The 22,275-nt window shown below is 43.5% G+C and overlaps 2 protein-coding genes across 12 annotated transcripts in view; one reads left to right on the top strand and one right to left on the bottom strand.

Moving 5' to 3' along the window:
* Window positions 1–22,275, bottom strand: part of LOC1279813 (aquaporin FA-CHIP) — a 76,091-nt gene that overhangs the window by 11,311 nt on the left and 42,505 nt on the right. For 2 of the 6 annotated variants that reach the window (XM_061662719.1, XM_061662722.1), the window contains exon 1: window positions 6,049–6,260. The exons of 2 other annotated variants lie outside the window; for them this stretch is intronic. The gene's annotated coding sequence lies outside the window, so the exon portion shown is untranslated. Of the gene's footprint in view, window positions 1–5,738; window positions 5,927–6,048; window positions 6,261–22,275 lie in introns of those variants that run through there. 2 more of the 6 variants (XM_061662720.1, XM_061662723.1) reach the window with 2 other exon arrangements.
* Window positions 16,418–22,275, top strand: part of LOC1279812 (aquaporin AQPAn.G) — a 40,650-nt gene continuing 34,792 nt past the window's right edge. The window contains exons 1-2 of one of the 6 annotated variants that reach the window (XM_061654960.1): window positions 16,418–16,628; window positions 19,525–19,796. In XM_061654960.1, coding sequence (XP_061510944.1) covers window positions 19,781–19,796 — 16 coding nt within the window. In that variant the 5' untranslated portion in view covers window positions 16,418–16,628; window positions 19,525–19,780. Of the gene's footprint in view, window positions 16,629–17,156; window positions 17,443–19,524; window positions 19,797–22,275 lie in introns of those variants that run through there. The other 5 variants (XM_061654966.1, XM_061654964.1, XM_061654961.1 and 2 more) reach the window with 5 other exon arrangements.

Raw genomic sequence — 22,275 nt, 5'->3', positions numbered from 1 at the left:
GCAGCAGCAGCAAGAACAACCACTTGTACACTCACCCTCGACTGAATGACTGTGAATTTGAATGTCATTCCGGGTGCAAATTGCATCGTGCCATGCAACCAAGATGCAGCACGGAGATGAATTACATACTTGGTCACGGCGATTGACCTTTTGACGGGTGTGGAGCCCTGAGAAGCGCATCGGTTTTAGATGAGAAGAGAGTCAATTGAAAAAAGCTACAGTGTACTCATAAATACAACGATCGAGCCAAAGATTCTCGGTAATAAACGCCACAGGGTGTTGCATGCAATCCGAATCACTAAGAAGTGGGTATGTTTAAAAGAAGAAAAACTTAAATAACTTATTATTATCAATTAAGATTGTTTCGATTGAATCATTACGAAAAAAATGCATGCAACAGTTTAGAGACGTGTCCTTGGTGAGATGATTAAAATTTTAAATACAATCAAACCAGCACACAAATATTAGCACAAGTATGCGCAAATTCGACATCCACAGATCGCTATCTCACACGCAAGCACCGTTGCGTTTTGCGCCTCATGCAAGTCGCCGTTATCTTTGTCATTTAAATTGCCCCCACGCGGTGGGATTTGCTGAATCAGTGCATCGTCGTGTCAATTGTTATTTAAGCATTGCTTGTTAAAAGCCTTCTCCAAAGAGAGCAGTCAATTCCCGTACAGAGCTCGCCCTCGCCCCCGTTTTGCTAAATGATCCTCATTGCATCCTATTTTGTAGTTTATTGCATTCGTGCCGGGTGGGGCTAGGGTACGTAATTAATTAAAATCAGTAAACAACCAGCAGCTGCAGCAGCACTACATACAACAACTTTACAAAAGCCGCTACAGGTGTGTATTTGCCCACGGAACAAACAAACGATAAGCCAACAGGGGGAGGAGGAGGGAAGAGGTGGTGCACCACGTGGTGGCCCCCACCATCGACCGGATCGGTACAGTAACGGAAAACAAAACCAAATGTGTAGCACAATTCTATTTCCTCCATTTCGCTCCAGAGCGGGGCGTTTTACTCGCGAAGCAAACGAAAGATTCATCGCGCGTCAAGTGACGAACGCGGCTTTAGCCGGCTGGCCTTCACAGTTTGTCTACAGTCGCGTGCCTACCGCGAATACATGAAAAAGTATTTGTGGTTGGTTTGTTGTGTTCTAGTTGCGCACAAATTGTGTAACTGGAAGGGTTCACGATGAGCTGGAAAACCACTGAGGAGTCAAATTTCTTGTGGTTGCTCTGTGGAATGTGGGAATAATGCTGTATCAGTTACCGGTGAAGATAATTTGCATTAGACGCGTGTTATCGCTGAACAAGAAACATTACATGACGCACTACAACTATAGCTGGTTGGGCTTTATTTTCCTGGAATGAAACGACAATGACACAAGCTTTCAGTCCTTTCTGGAAGATGAACGACTAAAAACCAGAAAGATTACGCATAAAACTAGACGTAATTAGACCCTGAATCGGTGACTTCACCTCGACCTAGGAGTGCCGCGTCCTTAATACCGGCTAACCAAACAGTCGCTCGTTAAGACATGCCCAATAAAACGTAAATCCGCTTGCCTAAAGACCAGTGTCTCCAGTGTGCCACACGTGCAAACAAATGCTCAGTGACAATTATCAACAATCTGCGGTACTTTGTTTGGATTTATTTGCCCACTCTGCAATTAAATTGTAGTTTGGCGGTTGGTTGCTAGCCGCTTCTAGCCATTAGCCAGTGATATGTGTCGATCGGGGATAAAGGAATCATTTTGCGATCGCAACAATCAATTTGACCGTTGGTGGATCGTGATTATCATTGTCGTTTCTTGCGATCGTGATATGATTCAATAGGATGTTAAACAACATTCCTAGAGTGATGATGGTGGGGGGGGGGGGGGGGGGGCGGTGGGAGTGGGTTTTTTCTTTACTTCTAAGGAGAATTGCGTTGATTCAACATCTGCGCAATTGGACGTTATTAGGTGCAATAAAGGTTGTCCAGCATCGCGTTGAGATGCTTGAGTCTCTGTTGATTCTCGTTGGGGTTGACAAACAGTTGTGATTACTAAAAGGTATGATGATGCTCAATAATGCACCTACTGCTTTGTTCACAACCGGTAAATAATCAAAAATTAATATTCAACTATTTTAATGCATAAAACAAGGAATTTATCATTTTTGCAAAGGATATTTATTTTTAAAAAATCACACTTCTCTTGTGCGTGTTTTTTGTAAGAACTTGTGTGTAAATCAAACAATTTTATTCGAAAAAAAATCGATGAAACAAAGGCTTTTATGCTAAAAAAATAATAATAATTTGGTAATAATCCACAACCAACGACACCTTCTGGAAGCCAAACTCAGCCATATTTGTCATATTTCCTGACAAAGCAAAACAAGCGATTAACATTTACAAATTATCAACTTGAATTATTCACCTTCAGCCTCCACAGGGGGTTGGTATTTTCCTTCACTTCACCCAGCAGCAGTAAAACAATTAAACGTTGATCATTTCCTCCACCAAAAGTCACCGCCGTTCCAGCGAACGATTGCAACGAAAATTTTCCAATGAGTAATCATTAGGCGACTATTAACCCACAAACCACGAAACCTCAGAGTGTGAACGAAAAATGGGGAGCGAGTGATAGCAAAAAAAAACCACACCACCATTCGCATCCGTCTAAATCACACACTCACCTGCGTGATGAATCACAAATCGCGATCGCGTTGTTTTGCTTTTGCTGTATCTTCATTCGAGCACGAAAGAACGCTACCTCTATTTGACCCTTTTGCGTGCTTGAAGCCGTTGGCCGGGCTTCAAAATAAGTCAAAACATCTTAACGAATCACGCCACGCAACCCAACTCGCACACACACACACATAGAGTAATAGACCATGATCTAACGGCCAGCCTACGATTATTACGCTTAAAAGTGAGAACAGATCGGGAGATAGATCCAGCTTCCTACACGCTGGATTAGTGCGAGCTTCCCGAGCGCAATGAACCTCCCCCCTTCGGCTAATGGGAGGTGGAGCTGCTCACGCATCTTCAACACAACCGCGAGCTTAATCAGCCATCAGCACAGATGGCATCCGTTGGCAGCGAGAACGGAAGCGTCCATTCGGCGGGCGGAATACGTTTTAAATTGGGAAACCCGTGCATCTTCCGTACCAGAGCACGCCAGCACTCATTTTTTTGTAGGGTTAGATCATTCAACGCGGCCCCCAGAGGAAGAACCTTAGACGCTACCGATCATCAAAATGCTTCTTCGTTCCGTCCTACTCGGGGTGTTGTTGTTGTTGATCGAGCACTCCCCAAGCTGTCAACCCTACCTCGGCACACCGGCGAACAATAATTTAAACACCACCCACCACCCACCCTCCAACAAGGTCGGTACCATTCCACCACTAGGTCTCCGCGTCCACACGATTATGATTGTTTTGTATGCGCGAGGAGAAGTCGCTAATTTTTACCGCATGCACACAAGGCTGTAAAAATGCGCGCGCGAACGTCCGGATCAGACATGTCCACCTCCCTCCCCTAAGTTACAGGAGTACGAAGTGTGTCGCATGTACTCCACAACAGCTAAATGCTCTCGTAATTTGCTGTAGTCTATCTTTTCGAGTTGTACAAAGACCTCGCGGGAGTGTTTGGAGTGCATGGACACGTTCGAAGCATCGTCTCTATCATAAGACTCATCGAACATGTCGCCCACTTCCAAAAATGCCTAATCATCTACACGATCGTCGGAATCGGATCGTCGTGCGTGACAAAATAGGCCCAAGCCAATGATCTATTTGGGACCGAGCGGTACCTGTGCTTTTTGCAGCAACTGCAATTGTGCGAAATTGTTTGCTTCCCCCGATCAGCTGCACACACCATTCTAGAGCACACGATCGTTTACCGGCTGTGATTGTACGCGTTATTATCCTAACTCGGCTCGCTGTTTAACTTCGGAGCGTTGTTTTGGGGAATGGAAATTGCTTCTCTCCACGCCGCCGGCATTCAGCACGAATCAGCACGTATTGTGTGTGCATCAACTTTGTGCATTTTCAATGTGCGGCTAATTTTAGGGGGATAATAGGTAAACTTAGTGTGTGGCGGATGCTGTGCATCGGGGCATTGGTTTGTTAATAGATGTTGCCATGGATACGCGCTGAGAGAATTCAACGGATCGTTGTTTACGGCCCTACAGGTCCGCTTGGTTGTTTATCGAATTATTATTTTCTCGAATGATAGCTTTCATAACAACTCACGCCTCCGTGACGTTGTGACGGAAAGGAAAATTTCGGTCCATACTGTGTATTGCAGTGTTGTGTTTGAAGTCAAAAATAAGGCAAATAAGTTACATGTATTAAAGGGTTTAATTTTTAAATATTCGACCGTTACACATTGCAGCCAACAGCGAGGCAAACGTGTAAGATAAATCCAAACATTCCACATTGAAACCCTTTCGTGCGGGCCTCAAATGACCTATTAACTAATTTGTTGAATCGCTTTTAATAAACACACTTAGCGCTTAACCCCTCTGCGCCGTGCCGACCTCCTCCTTGCCACCCCCGGGCAACATGCCGGCATACAACAGGATGTCAAGTGTTAAGTCCCGGCCGGGTGTCGGTCGCACCGAAACAAATGAAGCGATAATTTCATAAATCGGTCAGCTTCGTTACACAAACTAGTGTGTGTGTGTGTGTGTCTGAGTGTGTAATGGGAATCCTGTGCGGGCGTCGCCGCAAATCACTTCCAATGACACTTGAACGCAGAGAACCGCTGTGGTCCGCAGCACAGTGCCGATGGCGCGCGCGCTTGCGTGGACGGTCCACAAGTGGGTTGCGGACAATGATTGCCCACAAAGGGGGGGGAGGGAGGTGATTGTCAGCATCAAGTAGGGGGTTCACTCTCATCTCTCTGCTTGCTCATTTATTTTGGTTTCTTAATTTTCAAACACGTTTTGTTTGGATTTTTATTTTTGCTTGGCTCTGTTGTTGGTAGGACAGATCCCCCCCCGGGTGGCAAAGATATGTGCGCCGTTATTCTTGAAAATGAGTTATGTCGGCTATTGATTAATATTAAGAAAGAATTTCTATTTAAACCTCACGCGGAATGCGAAGGAAGGAACGGCGCAATGATTAATGTTAGTCGTCGGTTACCGAAATCGGTAGACCAATCAATAAAAGGAAGGAAAACGTTTAGTCATTCTTTCACTTTGGCAGCTTCAACAATCTGCTCTGCCTAGAGTGTGTATCACTGCACAACTACATGCTACACCGTTCGTGTAAAAAGGTAAGTAAGTTCGTGGTGAAAAATAAAATAATGGCGCCTTTAAACCGATGAGCATCCTTTTCGCGTGTGAGTGTTTAGCGCCTAATTTGATGCAATTCCGTACACTTTCTTCCGTAGCCATTTCGCACACGCTTGCACGTGTATATGTTAGCTTTTGATTTTAACTATTCTGGATGGATTTTAACAAAAGAAAGTTCATGATCAAAGTTTTAGTGCAACTATCACATGAGCATGATACTTTTATGATACTTTGTACATTCACTAGCACCTTTTGCTCCACCTATCTACCCACCACCAGCAGATCGATCTTACGTGTCAACGACCTTTAATTGGTAGTTGACATCTAATGATCACCTTCAGTACGCGTTGCTTTCACGCTATTCTTCTTCCACAAACACACACACACACACACACACATTCACACACACAAACTGTCCACACTTATTTTATAATGGTTTCGGCTTTACCTTTAAAACAGGGCACTGCTGTAGTGCTAATTGGTACCCTCCCGCAAGGTAAGTGACGCTATTTTGTCCGATATAAAACAAACGGTTGCAACAAAACGATCGTTCGTTGGAACTATCACCTGATGATGATGGTACACCCTCACACACTGTTTGCAATCTACGACTGGCAAGGTACAATTGCCACCTGCCTTGGCTGTGTGATGCCAATTGTGTCACAAGGGGAAAAAAACGGTGTTTCTCAGATAAGAGCACCGAATGTACACCGATAGATAACGTTTGGTTCGAGAGAAGAAGTCGAGGATGTGCATACCTTTTTGCTTTACTATCTGCTCTTCGTTTTTATTCGACAGCGACAATTACTGCTGCTGCTGCTGCTACGGTTTGTACTCGTAAAATGGCTGCTAACCGGGAGCGAAACACACGGCACGATACTATCCGCACGGCAGATCAACTTCGAATGACCGGTCAAAATGGTAGCAGCAGAACGTAGCATCGCACTTTGCGCACTTTACTTGCCACACGATCGCGCGCGAGATCGTTCGGCAAAGGGGTTAAATGGTGGGATGGAAAGAGAGCGAGAGAAGAACGCCGAGCGGTCTCTCTGTTTGGGCGTTGTTGATGATTCTTCGTACCTTCGTTCGGCAGGCTGAAGATAGACGACTTAGGCAGGACATTGGGCAATCCGACAGGAAGAATGTCGATAAAGTTGGCTATCGGTTATAAATAGTAGCATAACTACCACCGATCATAAAACTTACAAACGCGCGAACGAGCATTAGCTGTTTGTGAGCGGAGGAAAAAAGAAAAATTGTTAACATCACACAGGCGAAAATTTTGAGTTTTACAACAACGCACCACAGTATCATGTTACTTTACACGTTCAAAGTTGAATTATAAGGGAAGAATTGCGTAAAAGCACATCGTCCCTTTCTCCGTCAAAAATGTAATCCCTTTCATAAAAAAACTCAACAGCATACTTGATATAGCATTAGTTTAAATCAGCCAGGATGTTCGTTATCTTATAAATAATATTTCCTTCGATAATAGCTCCGACAAGTATAGAGATAAGTATAGGAAAGCGTGCCAATGTGTTACCAATAGTTACACAGCACTTCACAGAGCTCACGATCCAAGCTGTAACAACGATCCACTTAAAAGGTAGACAATCATCTTCAACAGCTTAAAAGAAGGACGTACTCGTATTATCGATTTAGTGATAATCTAATAAATAATCTACTTTAGTGACTTAGCTCGATTATCCAGAAGTTTCATGAAAACTAATGTACAACGTATTTAAATATTGATTTCCAATTATAACCTATCGAGCTCTCGTATGGGCCTCTCGGTTATTTCAGCGCCTAAATGTATGCTATTTCAATACACATGTGATGTTTTGCACACTCTGCGAAATCGGATTCAATTTGTCGAAGATTTGATTTGATTCGAAACATATCTTTTTACGACCACACCGATTCCCCGATTATCACCAGGTAGCGTGATTTTAATTGTATTGCTATTGCGTCAAATTGCCTCAGCCCCCTTCTTTATTTTCGTAAGCCCTTGTTGTTCCACCATCGGCACGTGCTTAATTGCTGGCGCTTGTTACTTTTTATCTTATCAACAACACTGCTATTGCACTGCGATTGCTCCACGGAGACGGAATCTGTGTCATCATAAAACTTGTGGCAATGATACCACGCGTATCACTTTCATACACCAAACAAGCAGAACAACAAGAACACAGCAGAAGCTGACCAAGACGGCCGCTCCCCGATGGTCTCCGTTGAACTTTAATGTATTTTTAGCATTTCAATTCGAAGTGATTCCCCCCCCCCTGAGTGTCGCTGGTTTAATGGGGTTACCTACTACTACTAGACTGCCCACCTACAACTGACCATCAGCCGAGTCACAGAGTGACGCAGTTCTTTTGGTCGGTCGACTTAAAAGGAAGCCCTGTTTATCGGTTCAAATTTTCATACCCATCTTCCTCGCTCTACTTGCAGAACTGTGGGCGAGATTGATACATAAGTATATATTTTATTGCATAAATCTTCATTTTGACACACTTTGCCGTGTTAAAGCAGGGGATTTTCATGGATTATTAGCCCACGACGATCACGGATGTGTCCTTTCCAGCAAATGTACCGTGCTCGCTTAATTAAACGGGGCGATGCAATTGACGGAGCGTGATTGGAACGCCACGGGGGGAAGCAAACCATACACCTGCAGGACACTGTTGTTGGTTAAATGTTAAGCTAAAGGGGTATTAAAAAAAAAGCGATCTTCCCAGGTAGGTGTGATGAGAGCAATGCAATGACTCGACACATTATGGGAATTGAATTTTCTTAATTATCATGGGATCATGGGATGCAAGCAGAGTGCCAAGGGAGCTTTTTTTATTATGCTCAATATGGACTGTTTAATGATCGATGCTGACAACATTTTAAGGGAATGCAATGTGAATGGCTTCATATTGAAATGAAGCATTATTTTTGAATATACCATGAAAGGAGTTTGAAGATGTAGAGTTATAAAGAATAGTATGTTTCTAATTAACTTTTTTTCAAAAATCTTTCTGAATACAAATCCTCAAATGATTTATTACAGACATTTTGATACACAATAGCCAAAGGATAGGATAAGAGAATTAATTATAATTGTTTTGGTATCAAAGCGTTAAGACATCGATGAAAAATTCACGAACGATTTCATTCAATTATCTGGTATAATTATTATTATGCTGCCAATGCATTTATGGTAACAAGAGTAAAAAGAGGTATGAAGGAAATGACAATTTTTCCAAGTTGTTCCAGTTTTTGCTTTCCTGGTATAGACATAACACTGAAACATTTTAGTGTACACAGATGATATTAAACGATACATAAAGAGCATGCAAAATTACACTTGTAAGCGCATGTGTGTAACGCATATTAATCATACTGGAAACAATTTTCCCATAATAATTGATTGACAGCCACGTGGAGAGCAAGCACACAGCAATAATTAATTTCCCTCGAGATCCGCGAGAAAAGCGTCATAGCCTGTTTCCCATTCTGACTCTGATTAAAGAATATCAGATACTATAGTTGCGATCTTCGTTCATCCTCACGTACACAAACACAAACACACACACTCGATAACGACGACTACGGTATCATCTTACCGTTTGCACGGAGAGCTGGACCAGCAGCACATCCAGCTGGAATAAATTAACCATCAAACATTTACCTAAGCTCCATAATTAATATGCCGTTCTACGTAAGCATGCAAATATGTCCTCGGCCGGGAGCGCGCGCTCGCTTCTGTATGAGTTCATGATAAAATAAGCAACATGCGCCCAAGAGGCGGTAATCGGGCGCTATTTGATAACGTTTCGTTTTCCCCCGGGACAAAACGGAACCAACCTCCCCAAACCGGCCGAACCCTGTGAGCCCACCAGCGGTACCCGGAGACCAATTATTGGCCGCTGGAGATCGTACATAATTGTTGTCTCGCAGATAAAACACGGACGCGGCGGCGGTTCAGCGGTTGCTGATTCTTTTGTGATTCCGACATCCTTCGACGTCATACGAGAGGCGCATGATGCTTTTTCGCACGGGCGCAGTGACGTCTTTGCCGGGTTGGTTTTGTTATTCTAGAAGCACGATTATTCGCTCCATCCTCTTTCGGTGGTGCCCTTTGTGCCCGTTGTTGATGAAGATTGACAGTAGAATGAAATGTTTAGATTCTATGCACAATAAATTCGTGCCATTTTACGATTGGGGATTCCCAGCTGCGTTCCCGGGTGAAAGCTCAATCGAAGAGGAATGGCTTGTTATTCCGAGCTTTCAATCGTTATTCGGAAATTATATTTAGCACCATTTTTATGGCATTATTTTGACCTCATGCACATGAGATCATAACGGTAAGGGATCATTTAGAAGGCAACAAAGTGCCATTTTCTTCGCAATTAATTATTAATTCCTTGGCGAATAAATTCCCACGCGGAATATGAATTCCTAAAATACAGAAAAAAAATGAAATAAAAAGCACATAATTATTTCATCATTATTCCATACACACGCGTACACACCTACTACCGAGTGCAGTTAAATGCGATAAAAGTAATTAAAAGCTCGTACGAACACGTGCCTTACGTCAGCGTGTTACAATAATTTGCATCGTGGTAGCGAATGCACCGGGGCTGGATCCGCGGCGTGGGACTAATCTATGAGATAAATGGTATTTTATTTGTTTGTTTGCTTCGGTGGATTGGTGGTATTTGGGAGGCACACAGACCGGGGCACACACAATGTGCCCCATTTGGGGCACTGGAATGCCGGCACCCGGATTGAGATAAGGCCAAATAACAATACTGAATGCTTCTCGTTCGATGGCGCCCGAATGGCACCAGACCAACACGGGGTACAGCAGCAGTCGATGTAATTAATTTGCAATAATGCAATCGGAGCGATATGAAATAGAAAAGAAACATGGAATAAGACAAGCGTTTTGCAAAGAAGCGAGAAAAATCAATTATTTTTATGCATAGCGAGAGAATCTATCTCGAAATAAAATAGACAAAAAAATCACAATTTTCAAAAAAATAAACCAATTTTCTCTTAACTAAACTCTGCTCACTATTAAACCGCCAATACCTTTCCCTCATTGTTGGCGAGCGTGACATAAAATTTGACATGCGACGCTTATTACCGACCCTCCCCAAACTATTTTGTTCGCTGAAGGTTAACACGATCGCGCGATCGAGGGCGTAAAGTTCAGCTCGTTTTTGCAGAATGAAATTGTCACCCAGCTCTCACAAAAAAAAAAAAAAAAAAAAAAAACAAAAAACAAAACAAAACAAAAGCCGAGATTTGATGTTCCTTCGCTTGGCACTACAACAATTCAAAACTCACACACCATCTGTTTGCCGTTTCGGACGCTGCAGCATTCTCAAACGTTTTACGGGCGTTCTAAAATGGAGCAAACGCCGAGTCCAAGAGCCAAGGGTGGAACTATAAATTGTCGGCAGTAATTAAACGACACACAAACGGCACACATTGGCCGTCTGCCAAAAGCTGGCTGGCTGGCGATTGTTGTAAAATAAATATACGATCGTCATCATTTATTCGAGAGCATAGCAGTGGGGCGGATGCTGGGCAGGTGGGACCGTGGGTGGCGCGTTTATCATCACAGGTCCCGCAGGAATGTATTGCAAATTGTTTTAGCGTGTTTGTGTCGCGAACATGTCCGACAATGATCGTCAAAGAGACTAGAAACGGTGTGTAAAAGTATTACAATTGTACGCATTGTTTATATGTACTGTTTAACGAGATTAGAGGTATAGCATACTGCTGGTGACATATTTTGAAGGGGGAAGAAAAAGATGTGCGAAATAATTTATATTCAGGATAACATGGGTTAATAAGATACCAAATTGATGTATGGTCGGTTCTGTTTGCGTTAGATATTTCTTTTCAAACGGCGTCTACGGCAGCGATCGTCTCACGTGTTTTGAACGACTGCCTGAGAGTAAAAAAATGCACTTCACGTAGTAGCCACTGCGAAGCTGAGTAATTTATCATTAATGACGCTTCAAATGCATGAACGGATGAACAATACCGACTAAATGAAATGATGATGTTTTCGCTGTTGGTTTTTTTTTTTACTAAAATGATGATAATAAACCAGATGTAACAGTAAAATTTCAAACAAGTCCTTTCAATACAATAATCTAAACCACTAGGCAATTCGCTCATTCGTTTCCTACTTTTCTGTGTTGTCTTTTAGCTTCTTAATGACGGACAACAAACCATCTGGCAATAAAACAAAAACACCAGCGAAATACGATACATTTCTGCAGCTAAACATACCACCTTTGTCTATCTTCCCCATTCCGTGTACTGTACGTGGTACGATTTTGTTCGTCACTCTTAATATAATCAACGTTTGGGGAAGTTTGGGGGAATGCCCCATCTTCAGCTGTTATGTAATATTTTTGTCATCTTGTGCTGAATGATGCTTACGGCCCGAGTGGAAACGTACAACATAGAAAGGCACAAAAATGATCGGGATGATCTGGCGGGATGTGAGTTGGCGGTTGTTTTTGTTCTCGTTAATCAGCGAACAATTTTTACTGTCAACTGTTATTGAATATGATGCGTGTATTCGTGCCATTCTCTCTCTCTCTCTCTCTCTCTCTCTCTCTCTCTCTCTCTCTCTCTCTCTCTCTCTCTCTCTCTCTCTCTCTCTCTCTCTCTCTCTCTCTCTCTCTCTCGCTCTCTACACGTTTGACATAGGAAACAGATGTCAAGAGTGTGATAGGAATTCGTTCGAATAGAAGTAATTGCGGTTTATCATTCGTGAGGATGGTCAAGCTATATCTCCAATGTAGTTTCTGTACCGTGAGTGGAAAATCGTTAAGAAATAAAAATTAGAATATTACAAAAAAAAAAAACAAATCTCAATGTATAATTTAATTGATTGTTTTGTACTGTTTCTACACCGTACGTACAACATTCAGAATACGTCAAATTCGGCAATGCTCAATTGCATAGCTTTAGGCGCAAATTAATCATTCGAGTCAGGCAATGATTATCTTCTGAAAATTCGGGTTTCTCTTTTTTTAATTGAGATTTTGATGATCTATTGATAGCCGCTTCAATTCTTCCAAGATTTGATGTAATTTGAAGCCCATTTGCATCCTTCACCGATTACGTTTAGGTTAGAGAAGTCACAGATAAACAGTCGGATCAGAAGAGCTTGTCTATTTTTGGAAATAGCTATTGTTGTGATAGAGAATAATTTTGAGCATGAATGCCTCAATAATCAATGCCCTAATTTCATACGATTAGCCTATTCCTTTATTTGAGATTCTGGAATATCATATATTGGGAAGGATAAGGTTTCTACCTTCCTAGGAGCATTAAAAGAACATTCACAGACTCAAGTTGAGTAAAATATTTAATTAAAATGACTTATTTGACCTTTTTCGGAACTGATGAGAAATTACTTAACATGTTATATTAGTGTTATCTGTTTTTACGATCTGCTTGTTAATACTATCTTCTATTACTGATTTAAACGTCATTGAAGTTTTTTGCTATGAAATCAATGGAGGGTTTGATATTTCTTTTAAGAATATCACCAATAATTGTAAGATTGATATACCCTATGCAACCTTCGGAAAAATGAAGCTAACAACGTGCATTATTTATACCCAATGAATGATTTATTCCTCTTTAATCTCTACCATTTATTTACCAGCTCCTTAGTTTCTAATTAAACAAATTGTCTAACAACACACTTGCAAATATCGATCCTTGGAATCGATCGAACAAAACGCTACCGACGGCCGAAAACATCAATATATCGGAAGTTCCGACAGGCGAGCAGAGTCGGAAGACAAAAACGGCGTACGGCGTGTGACAACTACGCACACCAAATCATGTCACACTGCCACACACGCTACGCTGAAGGAGGAAGGTGCCATTTTTATACGTAATTAATTAGCCAATGATGCGCTGAGACAGCGAGATCCTCCAACCGAATGCATTCAGCGGACCGGCAGTCGGACGGTAGTTCGATGGCATCGCCGCGGCAGGTTCATGATCGAGGTTAAGCCAACGGTGCCGTTGGGTTTGGGGGAGGAACGCAGGTGCAGCGACACCTTCGGAAACGGGAGGTGCCGCCCTGTGCAGGTTGTGTGCGGCGATGTGACTGAATTATTAATTACAGCGTCCAACATCCTGCCGTGGACGTGTCCATGCATTCGATGTGCACTGTGGCAAATGCGCGAGAAGATGCAGTCAGACGTCGTCATCCCACTGTAGCGTGGACGGTAGAGAAAGAGCGATGCCTTGAATCTCGCGAAGTTTGCAACGATAAGCCGCGAGAGTGTGTACTTGGGCCTGTGAGGAAGATGTGCCTATGGGGGCTGTGCTGTGAGTGCACTCAAGGTCGAAGCCATTATGCATATTGTGTGCATAGAGAAAAAAAAGCTACCATATATTTTACACCGCGCCGCATGAGAAATTATCGACATTAGGTATTCCGGTAGCACGGTTTAGCGATGGGGCGTTGAATGGAGTTTAATTGATTTGTGCTGCTTGTATCAATTTGCTTAACATGGACGTGGTAGGATGATCATCTTTTTGTCAATATTTAACATATAATCCCACACAAACACAATTCAGCATAGGAGGTATATTTATGTTTAGGTACAAACGAAGCGTAACCCAGAATACATGTATCCTTTATCCTTTTATAGGTCGTAAATATCTCCTTCAGCCGTTAGATCACACTCTGGAAAATTAAAACCATCCAGACGTGTCCTACCTGCCGGCACGTCGTAAAAACGCCCCATATCAGCGGGCTATCAGACTGTTTATGAGCCGATATTCCAATTTTTCGGATGGACTCTCCCTAACAGCCGTACCTCGAACGAGGCGGTACGCTATTTGCTAAATGAATCTGTGGCGCGCCTAGAAAACGGTTCGTGTACGAACGATTACGGCCGGTGGCGACTCAAATGTCACCGTTAGAACCGCTACCCACTATTGAATGGCGTCCTCAAACTGTCCTTGAGTATCACCGTCCAGGTAGGAGTTTCTCCCAGGTGGATTAGAACATCGTCGCCCGAGAAGGAAGCTCCTTGCTTAAAAGGGAACTAGAATCCCAAAAAATTCGCCTTTGCTGCAGTCGACATTAATATTCTGTAAAGCGTTTTAGAGACCTTACTAGCGCCAGTATGCTCGTTGGATGAATTATTAATGTCTCCCGGTCGGTGGGGCAACCGATGCAAATGACTGCGGGCGAGGGTAGGTCAGTTATGATCAATTACCAAATCGCAACAGTACGCTGAACACGAAATTGATCGACCAGAGAGCAGCAGCGGACCACCATTTGGGCTTCCCAATGCTATCGTACCCTATATATCTATGCGCTTCTTTGATAAACACTTCCTTGAACGACCGCGACGATACTTCATAGTGTACGGGGTTTGTTATCAACACCGAAGAGAGGAAGCATGTACCACGACGGGTGTCAAAATGCGTGCCATGTTTCCGAACGATGTTCAAACGGCGTGACAATCTGGGTGGGAGACATATTGTTCAATACTTCCGCCAATGGAACGATGATGGTTTGATTGATTGGTCGGGTGTGATCGATGGGGGAGGGCTCTATAGCGCTCTCCGTTTCGGCTGGAACAGAACCAGTTCTGTTCTGTTAGTTTACTTAAGCTGTGGGGGATTCCTGCTTTTGCTCATGTTTTCTGTCAAAGGGCAATCTGTGGACGCAACACGCTCTAAGGAATCAATAGTTTGCTTTAGTTTCGGCAATTAATGTTAATCAATTGATCGTTGTAGAAGAAGTTATTGGTGAATTAGTTGATATGTTGTCAGTGTGTAGAATAGCACAATTTAATCAGACACTATAAATTGGTTCCAAATGATATCAAAATAGTAATCAATCATTACTCCCAAAGGTCCTTTTGATTTTTGCCTAAATAAAACGTAGCTAAAATGCATTTTTAACCATTTTTGTATAGAAAGCAATACTCTCTCCAGTTGCTAAATGTGTGATTGTTTAAATTTAGTAAAAAAATATATATTCTTTATATTTATAAATTTAAAAAATCAGATCATGTGTTTATAGCAAGGACTTAAGAGCAATATAAATAATGAAATAATGCAATAGAAAAGAAATAATTCTACAACAAAATCACACATGATGATGCGATGTTCCACATTCCAAGTCACGCACACAACAAGATTATCTACAAAAAAGTTTTTTTACTTAAAACATATTATGATAATCATACTAAGTACAACACACACGTTAGCCATTAGAAGCTTAAAATGTAGCGCTACTTAATGGACGTTACTTTTGTCTGACAATCAATTAAAAAAAACATAGATAATTTTCCCTATCGGATGCACAGCGAACACATTAAGGTGCAATGCACGTCATCAAAATAATCAAACGATAGCGTCAGATAAATGTGTGACATTGATGACTCTATCAAGCTGAACACGATTAATGATTGGTGCAGTGTGATCCTTAGGCATTATTAACATGCTTTTTAATTTTAGAAAAGATAAAGTAACAATATAATTTCAATGATATTTTTTTGAAATCAAGTCTTGTTTTACGATTCTGGATTGGACATCAATCAATAAAATTAGCATCTCTTTGCAAGGTCTTATATAGTATTTTATGCTAATGTCCCTAGCTTTTGAAGCATTTTTCTATTTCTATTTCTATTTATGTATATATTTTATAACTCTTATTTGCTTTACAACCTTTTTAAAAACTCTTTACTATTACTAAAAGAAGGATACTAAAATAAAAATTCTCCCGTTAACGCACGGTAACGTTATCCTCTCGTCGTCTAATCCGTTGGCAAGCGTTACGGCAACCCAATTAACCTTAAACCCATCCACCGTCCAGAGAGCGTCCGCAGGTACACGGCGTAGCGTTGCGTGAGCGTGCCGAGCGAGAGAGAGAACTGCCGATGCCGTACGGTTTGCCTGTCTGCCTCGCTGCCTGCTGCGACTGACTGGCTGCAGGTGCAAAATCTCGAAACCGAACCCCGTGCTGAACACTACACCGCTCTCTCGCGCGCGCAAATAATCTCGCACCCAGAACCGCGCGCTTTGCCGCCTGTATATTTACTTTCGTACGTTACTTTTCAGTTGTCATTTAAACGCTGTCCGTTGCAGGCTGCAGACCGCGTGGTTGAACCTGAAAAGTGTGTGTATCCCCTTCGTTTACGAATTTTCGTGTGCATTTAATCGAAATCGTGTAGCTTCTTCAAGTGGTTTATAAAGCTTTTAGTTTTTTTTGCTGTTTGGTAACGTCTCGAGAGTGTCCGTGTTCTGTATCCATCAGCACACTTCAAACCCAAGGGTAGGTGGTTCTTAGTTCGTCCAGGTCGTTATTTGTTCACCAACGTTTCGCTTAATACTGTTTCGCGTGCCAAAAACACTTCAGGGTAGCAGTTGGGAAAAATCGAAATCCCAGTGGATCGGTTACGTATGATTTGACCAGCAAACAGTAAATCGTGTCACGTCGCACCCGATTCGGATCTGTTGCTTCCCGATTCAGTTTGTGAGTGAGATTGTGTGTGTGTCTTTGCCGTTTTTCTTTTTTTGTAATTGATTCGCTGACGCGTGGGGATATGCACATTCCACTGATAAGAGCCAATGTTGCAGAAAACGGCACCATCCACCCCGCTCACCGGACCATTCCAAACCGAGGCCCGTGCGAGCATCCTCTTGACGCCCGCTTGTCAGTGCCACCGGTGGTGACATAAGATAGTGCGTTATTGCTTGTTCTGGGGCGTAAAAGATTTACGAGGTGCGATATACAAGATCAAGTCTTATCAAGCGGTCGTGCAGGAGCCACCGTAAGCCGTCTGTGAAGTGGCCCCCGTCCAGCAAACCAGATTGCTATCGACGGCGCTAGGGAGTGCAGGGAGATCCTTCCTTTTCTCTTATCGCCTACTACGCTCCAGATTGAACGGGGGAAATTGATCAGTCTGCATTTTGGGAAGCATTGTAGGGGTGTTGCGTACGTGCAGTTTTCAATCACGGTAGGCACTGGACGGTTGCATGTGACAGTTGTGAGTTTTTTTTATCGCACTGCTAGTTAGTTCGTATTTATGATGTGTGCGTGAGTGTGAAAAAGAACTGAGCGACATTTGATGTACGATAATAAGCAGGTACTAAACGTTTATCTCGATCAGTTTGGTTATCATGGTGTATAAAATTGTGGAACATATCTATTACATCACATTAATCTAGAAAGGCAGTGTGTTTTTTTTTCTCAATGTAAAGTGTAAATGTAAAGTGTCTTTCAAATCCTTAAGATAGGCAATTCATTGTGAAGATGAGTGAGCATGTAGGCTTGATGTACTACATGAACTGTGGTGTCCAAAAACCGCACCATTAAAGGAAGGAACAATATGTGTTTTTAAATCAAATCGCCACGGTCGCGGGAAAAAAGAAGGCGGAATGACAGCTGTCGGTTATTCTACCCCAATTAGCATATCCTGTCACGGATGCTTTTTGCCCTTTCGAACCAACTCGACCCATGGAGTGGACCGTGCTTCCATGAAGACTCTTGCCCGGACTTGCATGAAATGTTAGCCCGAGAACGTACGACTTCCGGCCGTGATGCAATACGCCGATGAGAATCCTTTCCACGTCCACGGCCAGTAGTACACGTACCCAAGTGTTGGGCGGTACAAATGGGAATGTCTTCCGGTGTTTCTCTTTTTTGCTCCCTGTCGACCACCGCAGTTATTTACGGTTAGTGGCTCTATTTGAGCGCTGGAACCATGCTGCTCCAAAAGAAAAACTGCCGGAACAGCCCCTGCCGTTGGATCCTTCCTCGTGGGGACCTTCCCCATAGTTGAGGTCGACTAGGCCAGTGGGCTAAGAGTTATGATGGGGAAGATGTTGAATATACGATTAACTGCACCGGGGGCTTGGGTGCTTCCGATGCATTCGGGTTGCATTCGGGGTTTCGTGCCGGAAATAGCGTACAACGGTGAGAGGCTACCCGTACGGGACACACTGCGGTGGGCGATAAATTCTTGGCGTACCACAAAGGTGAGGTCGACACCAGCATGGTCGGATGGGCGCACTTCCTCGCGGATCGGTAGCTGGCGAAAATGGATACGGTACAACGATGAAGATAAAAATAAAATGCGAGTAAAACGCCACGGACTCATACATCCTTGGCCGCGGTACAAATGGAAGAAAAACACAGACGATGATCTATATGGGTCTATTAACAGCTGGTTTTGAAGTGGTTGTTGAGTGAATTCTTCGTCATTCGGATGCGCTCTGTTATTAGAGAAACTAGAAACACATGCCAATTTGTGTGCACCTACAGGAAGTTGGTTGGGGCTGCATTCACACGAAACTAATCAGAGCTGTTGACCGTTTGCCAACGGCATGACGGAATAAAATGCCGTAAAGGAGTACCGTTCGCTGGCAGCAATGTGGCCCGTACCGTGCATCACCGGGTGTTCGGTTGGTTCAGGTTTTACTCGGTGATCATGATCTTGAGACGAGCACCCCATGCTTTCATTCAGGTTTCTGCGCTCACGCAATCTATTCTCCATTAAAGGTGTTTGGTGTGCATGCGGGACGCAAAAAGTAGGTGAGACTGGACGTCGACGACTTGCCGATCACGTGTGGCGAACGTTAGAGCTGAGGCTGAAGGGAACATTTCTTCCCAGCTAGTGCGAAACGCAACGCAACCGCGATCAGCTGATCAGATTGCGATAAGGTCTGGGCCTTTGGAGTCGTTGGAAGCAAAATTGTTTGCTATTTTTGCACCAAACAAAGATGCGCAGTAGAAGTGGTTTTCTGTAGAAAATTGCCAAGAAAACATTCCGTTTTCCTCGTGCGGTAATTTCATGGTGTATGGGCGCACGTTTGTTTGCGCAATTTTAAACCCTATTCTTTTCGCAAAATCAGAAAAAATGCCTAACGGAAATGGGCTTCCTCGTTTCCTGGTATTTTTTTATCTATTACCGAAAATAACACATTAGGTACAAACCATCGGTAGAGCACGATAGCAACCCGTCGTCTTTAAAAGTGAAGACAGGGCCTAACTTTGTCAAAGCAAAACCTGTTCAAACAGATATTGCAGCTGCTTGTTCCCGGGGGCTTTGATGTAAATAAACAGTACACAAACCCACGTATTGTCAGTATCTTATGGAATTTTCTAACATCGTTTTGCTATCTTGCTTACACATACACTCTTTTCTCCATCTTTCTACCCCCTACAGAGCACCCAGTGACGCCGTCAGTTCAGGCTTCCCGGTTGATTGAGCTGTCGAAAGTGTATCTGCCTGCTCGGAACGGCCGGTCCCAAAGTTAAGTGACTGTGAAGAAGACGTCCTCCCCCTGGGTACGTTTTGGTGAGGAGGTTCACGGTTGATTAGCGCTCCGACTATTCGACTCTTTTGAGCGGAAGCAACAACAAAGCTTCCACAAGGGAGAAAGCAGCGTTAAACGACGAGAAGCATCCATCGCAGCTAAAAGATGACTGAAAGCGCAGGTAAGTGAAGTATATAGAATTAAATGCTCTGTAATGGTGCGCGTAAGTAGTAAAATGGCGGGAATTAGTGCGCAGTTTAGTGATGCATTACACAGGGTCATAAACCTGCCAATTGTTTGCAGTTCAGTTTAGTTCAGTGAGCAATTTGCTCATTGTTTTCCACCTTAAATTGTTTGTGCACTAATGTGTGATTGTCTATTAAGCAGTGCCTCAGGGTGCCCTGAAGGCGACTTTGAAAAATAGCAAATAATTGTTGATCCGCACACTGCTTGCCTGTAGTAATGAGTTTAAAGAGCTCGCTGACCCTCAAATTCGACTCATTCATGAGTTACAAGTACCCAGTACAAGTGTACAGGATGTGCAAAATTTGCATTTCCATCTCAGCCAAGAACCTTCACAGTCGGAAGCAGCTCCAAGTATTTCGTTACACACCTCGCGTGCGACGAATATCACATAAATCACTTACTGGGGCGTACAACATTTGGGGTCCAAAACTGGTAACGCTTCACGGGCAATCGGTTTGGCAGCAGCAGCAGCAGCAGTAGCAACACACGGCACAAAAACATGTGTCGAGATGTGAACAGAATCTCCCATAAAAATCGTAGTGTGTGTCATTGCGACCGTGTTAGGGCGCGCACGTGAAGAACCCTCCAATTTCGATTGACACAGTTTCCAGTGGAACTTGTTTTTTGGTTAAGACCAACAAAAGCCTAAACATTATCTTACCGTCTCTCTCTCTCCCCCGTATGGTATATTCACTGCGTATATTGTTTTTGATGATGAGGATAAATGGGGTAAACAGTTGTCGAAACGGGGCTCTATTATTGCTTACCGGAAGGTCTCGAACGAAATCTACCGTGTGCCGCGAGAGGAGCGCAGTTCGCGTGAGACGATTGCTGCGGAGGAGCTGCGTGAATGTGTGACATTTGAAGAACCAATTTGCGTAGTGCTTAAGACAATCGCAAAAGCATTACCTCCGTTGTGTTGGTTGAGATTGATTTTCTAGCAATTGAAATCAAAATCGAAAAAAAAAAACACAATCTACTACACTACGAGGTTATGAACAACAACCCTTGGAGAGACGACTATCCACAGCTGTAAGATTGATGCCAAAAGAGGACAGAGGGGTTTGGGAACCAAAACAAGATTAAATTCTCAAAAGCCTTCTACGAGCGAGTCATGCAGCATACAGCATTTGATGATCGCAGGGTCTCTCCGAGGTGTGTCGGTTTCAATCTTGCCGCTTCCTTTCGCTACAATGTGTATGTTTTTACGCTGCAATTGTTATGCTTTTCAACTGTCAAACGCTGGCCTAACAGCACCAACGTACCACGTTTGACGGATCATGGTAGCAACAGTGGTAGTAGCAGATTAAAGAAGGCGTCTGTATGTCAGCGATACGGCTTGACCTGACCTTTCCGGGATGACGTTCTGAGTCACTCAACAAGCCCAAAAACCTTTGCCCGAGGTGCCCAAACCTTTCGGGAGGCACCTCACACAACCTGTCTTGCTGTAGCACCACTTCCCACCTCCCAAAAAAAAGCCGCACAAAAACCCACCCACCTTTCGCTTTGTGCTTAAAGCTTCGATTGAAATCGATTAAAGCGCTCAATGTCAAGTGTCATTAATTGTTTTTCTCTCGCTGACCTTACCCGGGTTTCGCTCGCAAGCAATGGGCCGCCCCGGTGGTCACCCCCGGAGGGCATTAAAAGCGGCTCCGATAGCCGAGGAAAAGAAGTACTGGGCAAAAAAAAGCCACCAAGTCAATATCCGCTGGCGTTCCTCTGCAGCAGGATTAACGAAATACTGACCCACTTCAACCTCTGTGTGTGAGCTTGGGATGGGGGACCCTCCGATTGGGCGGTGGCATGTTGCAGCAGCGCACCGCCTTGATTTGAATTTCCGATTCCGTGGGAAAGTTCTTGACTTTATCACCGGAGGGCTTAACCAGCTTGCTCTTGCTGTGTCGTTTGGACTAAATTCGAGGTCAGCTCAGCTCTGAGGCTTGGTGGTATGAAGCTAACATTGGTCGTCGTTTTGTTGTAGTATGCTAATCGGACCGGAATAAAACGAACGAAAACCTTAATAAACGGATGACTGCGAAAAGTTCCTACCTCTACACCGGCACCGCTAATCGACAAACCGCACACGACGGCAAGGTTGCATGGGGTGAAGGTAATGCCAGGAACTTTACATCACTGTCCCTACCGGCACCCCAAATCCTGCGGCATCCGTGACCGGTAAAAGAGCGTTATAATCATAAGCACTGGGAGCGCAAGAGCAAACAACAAATGCAAATGAAGTGACGCTTCCGGAGATGTTCCGCGTGCTTGAAGGTTGAGCGGGCAAAAAAAAGAGTTCGGGTTCCCCGCTTGCGTCGCAATCAGATCGATCCGTGATTGAGAAGCGCGCGAGTTTGGACAGCGTTCAATTCGTGCATCCGGTGATCTTGAGCATCTTGAGCAGCCAAAGTCAAAAC

Source organism: Anopheles gambiae, chromosome 3, assembly GCF_943734735.2.
Source record: "Anopheles gambiae chromosome 3, idAnoGambNW_F1_1, whole genome shotgun sequence".
NCBI lineage: Eukaryota > Metazoa > Arthropoda > Insecta > Diptera > Culicidae > Anopheles > Anopheles gambiae.
This window is presented reverse-complemented; position numbering and strand designations above follow the sequence as displayed.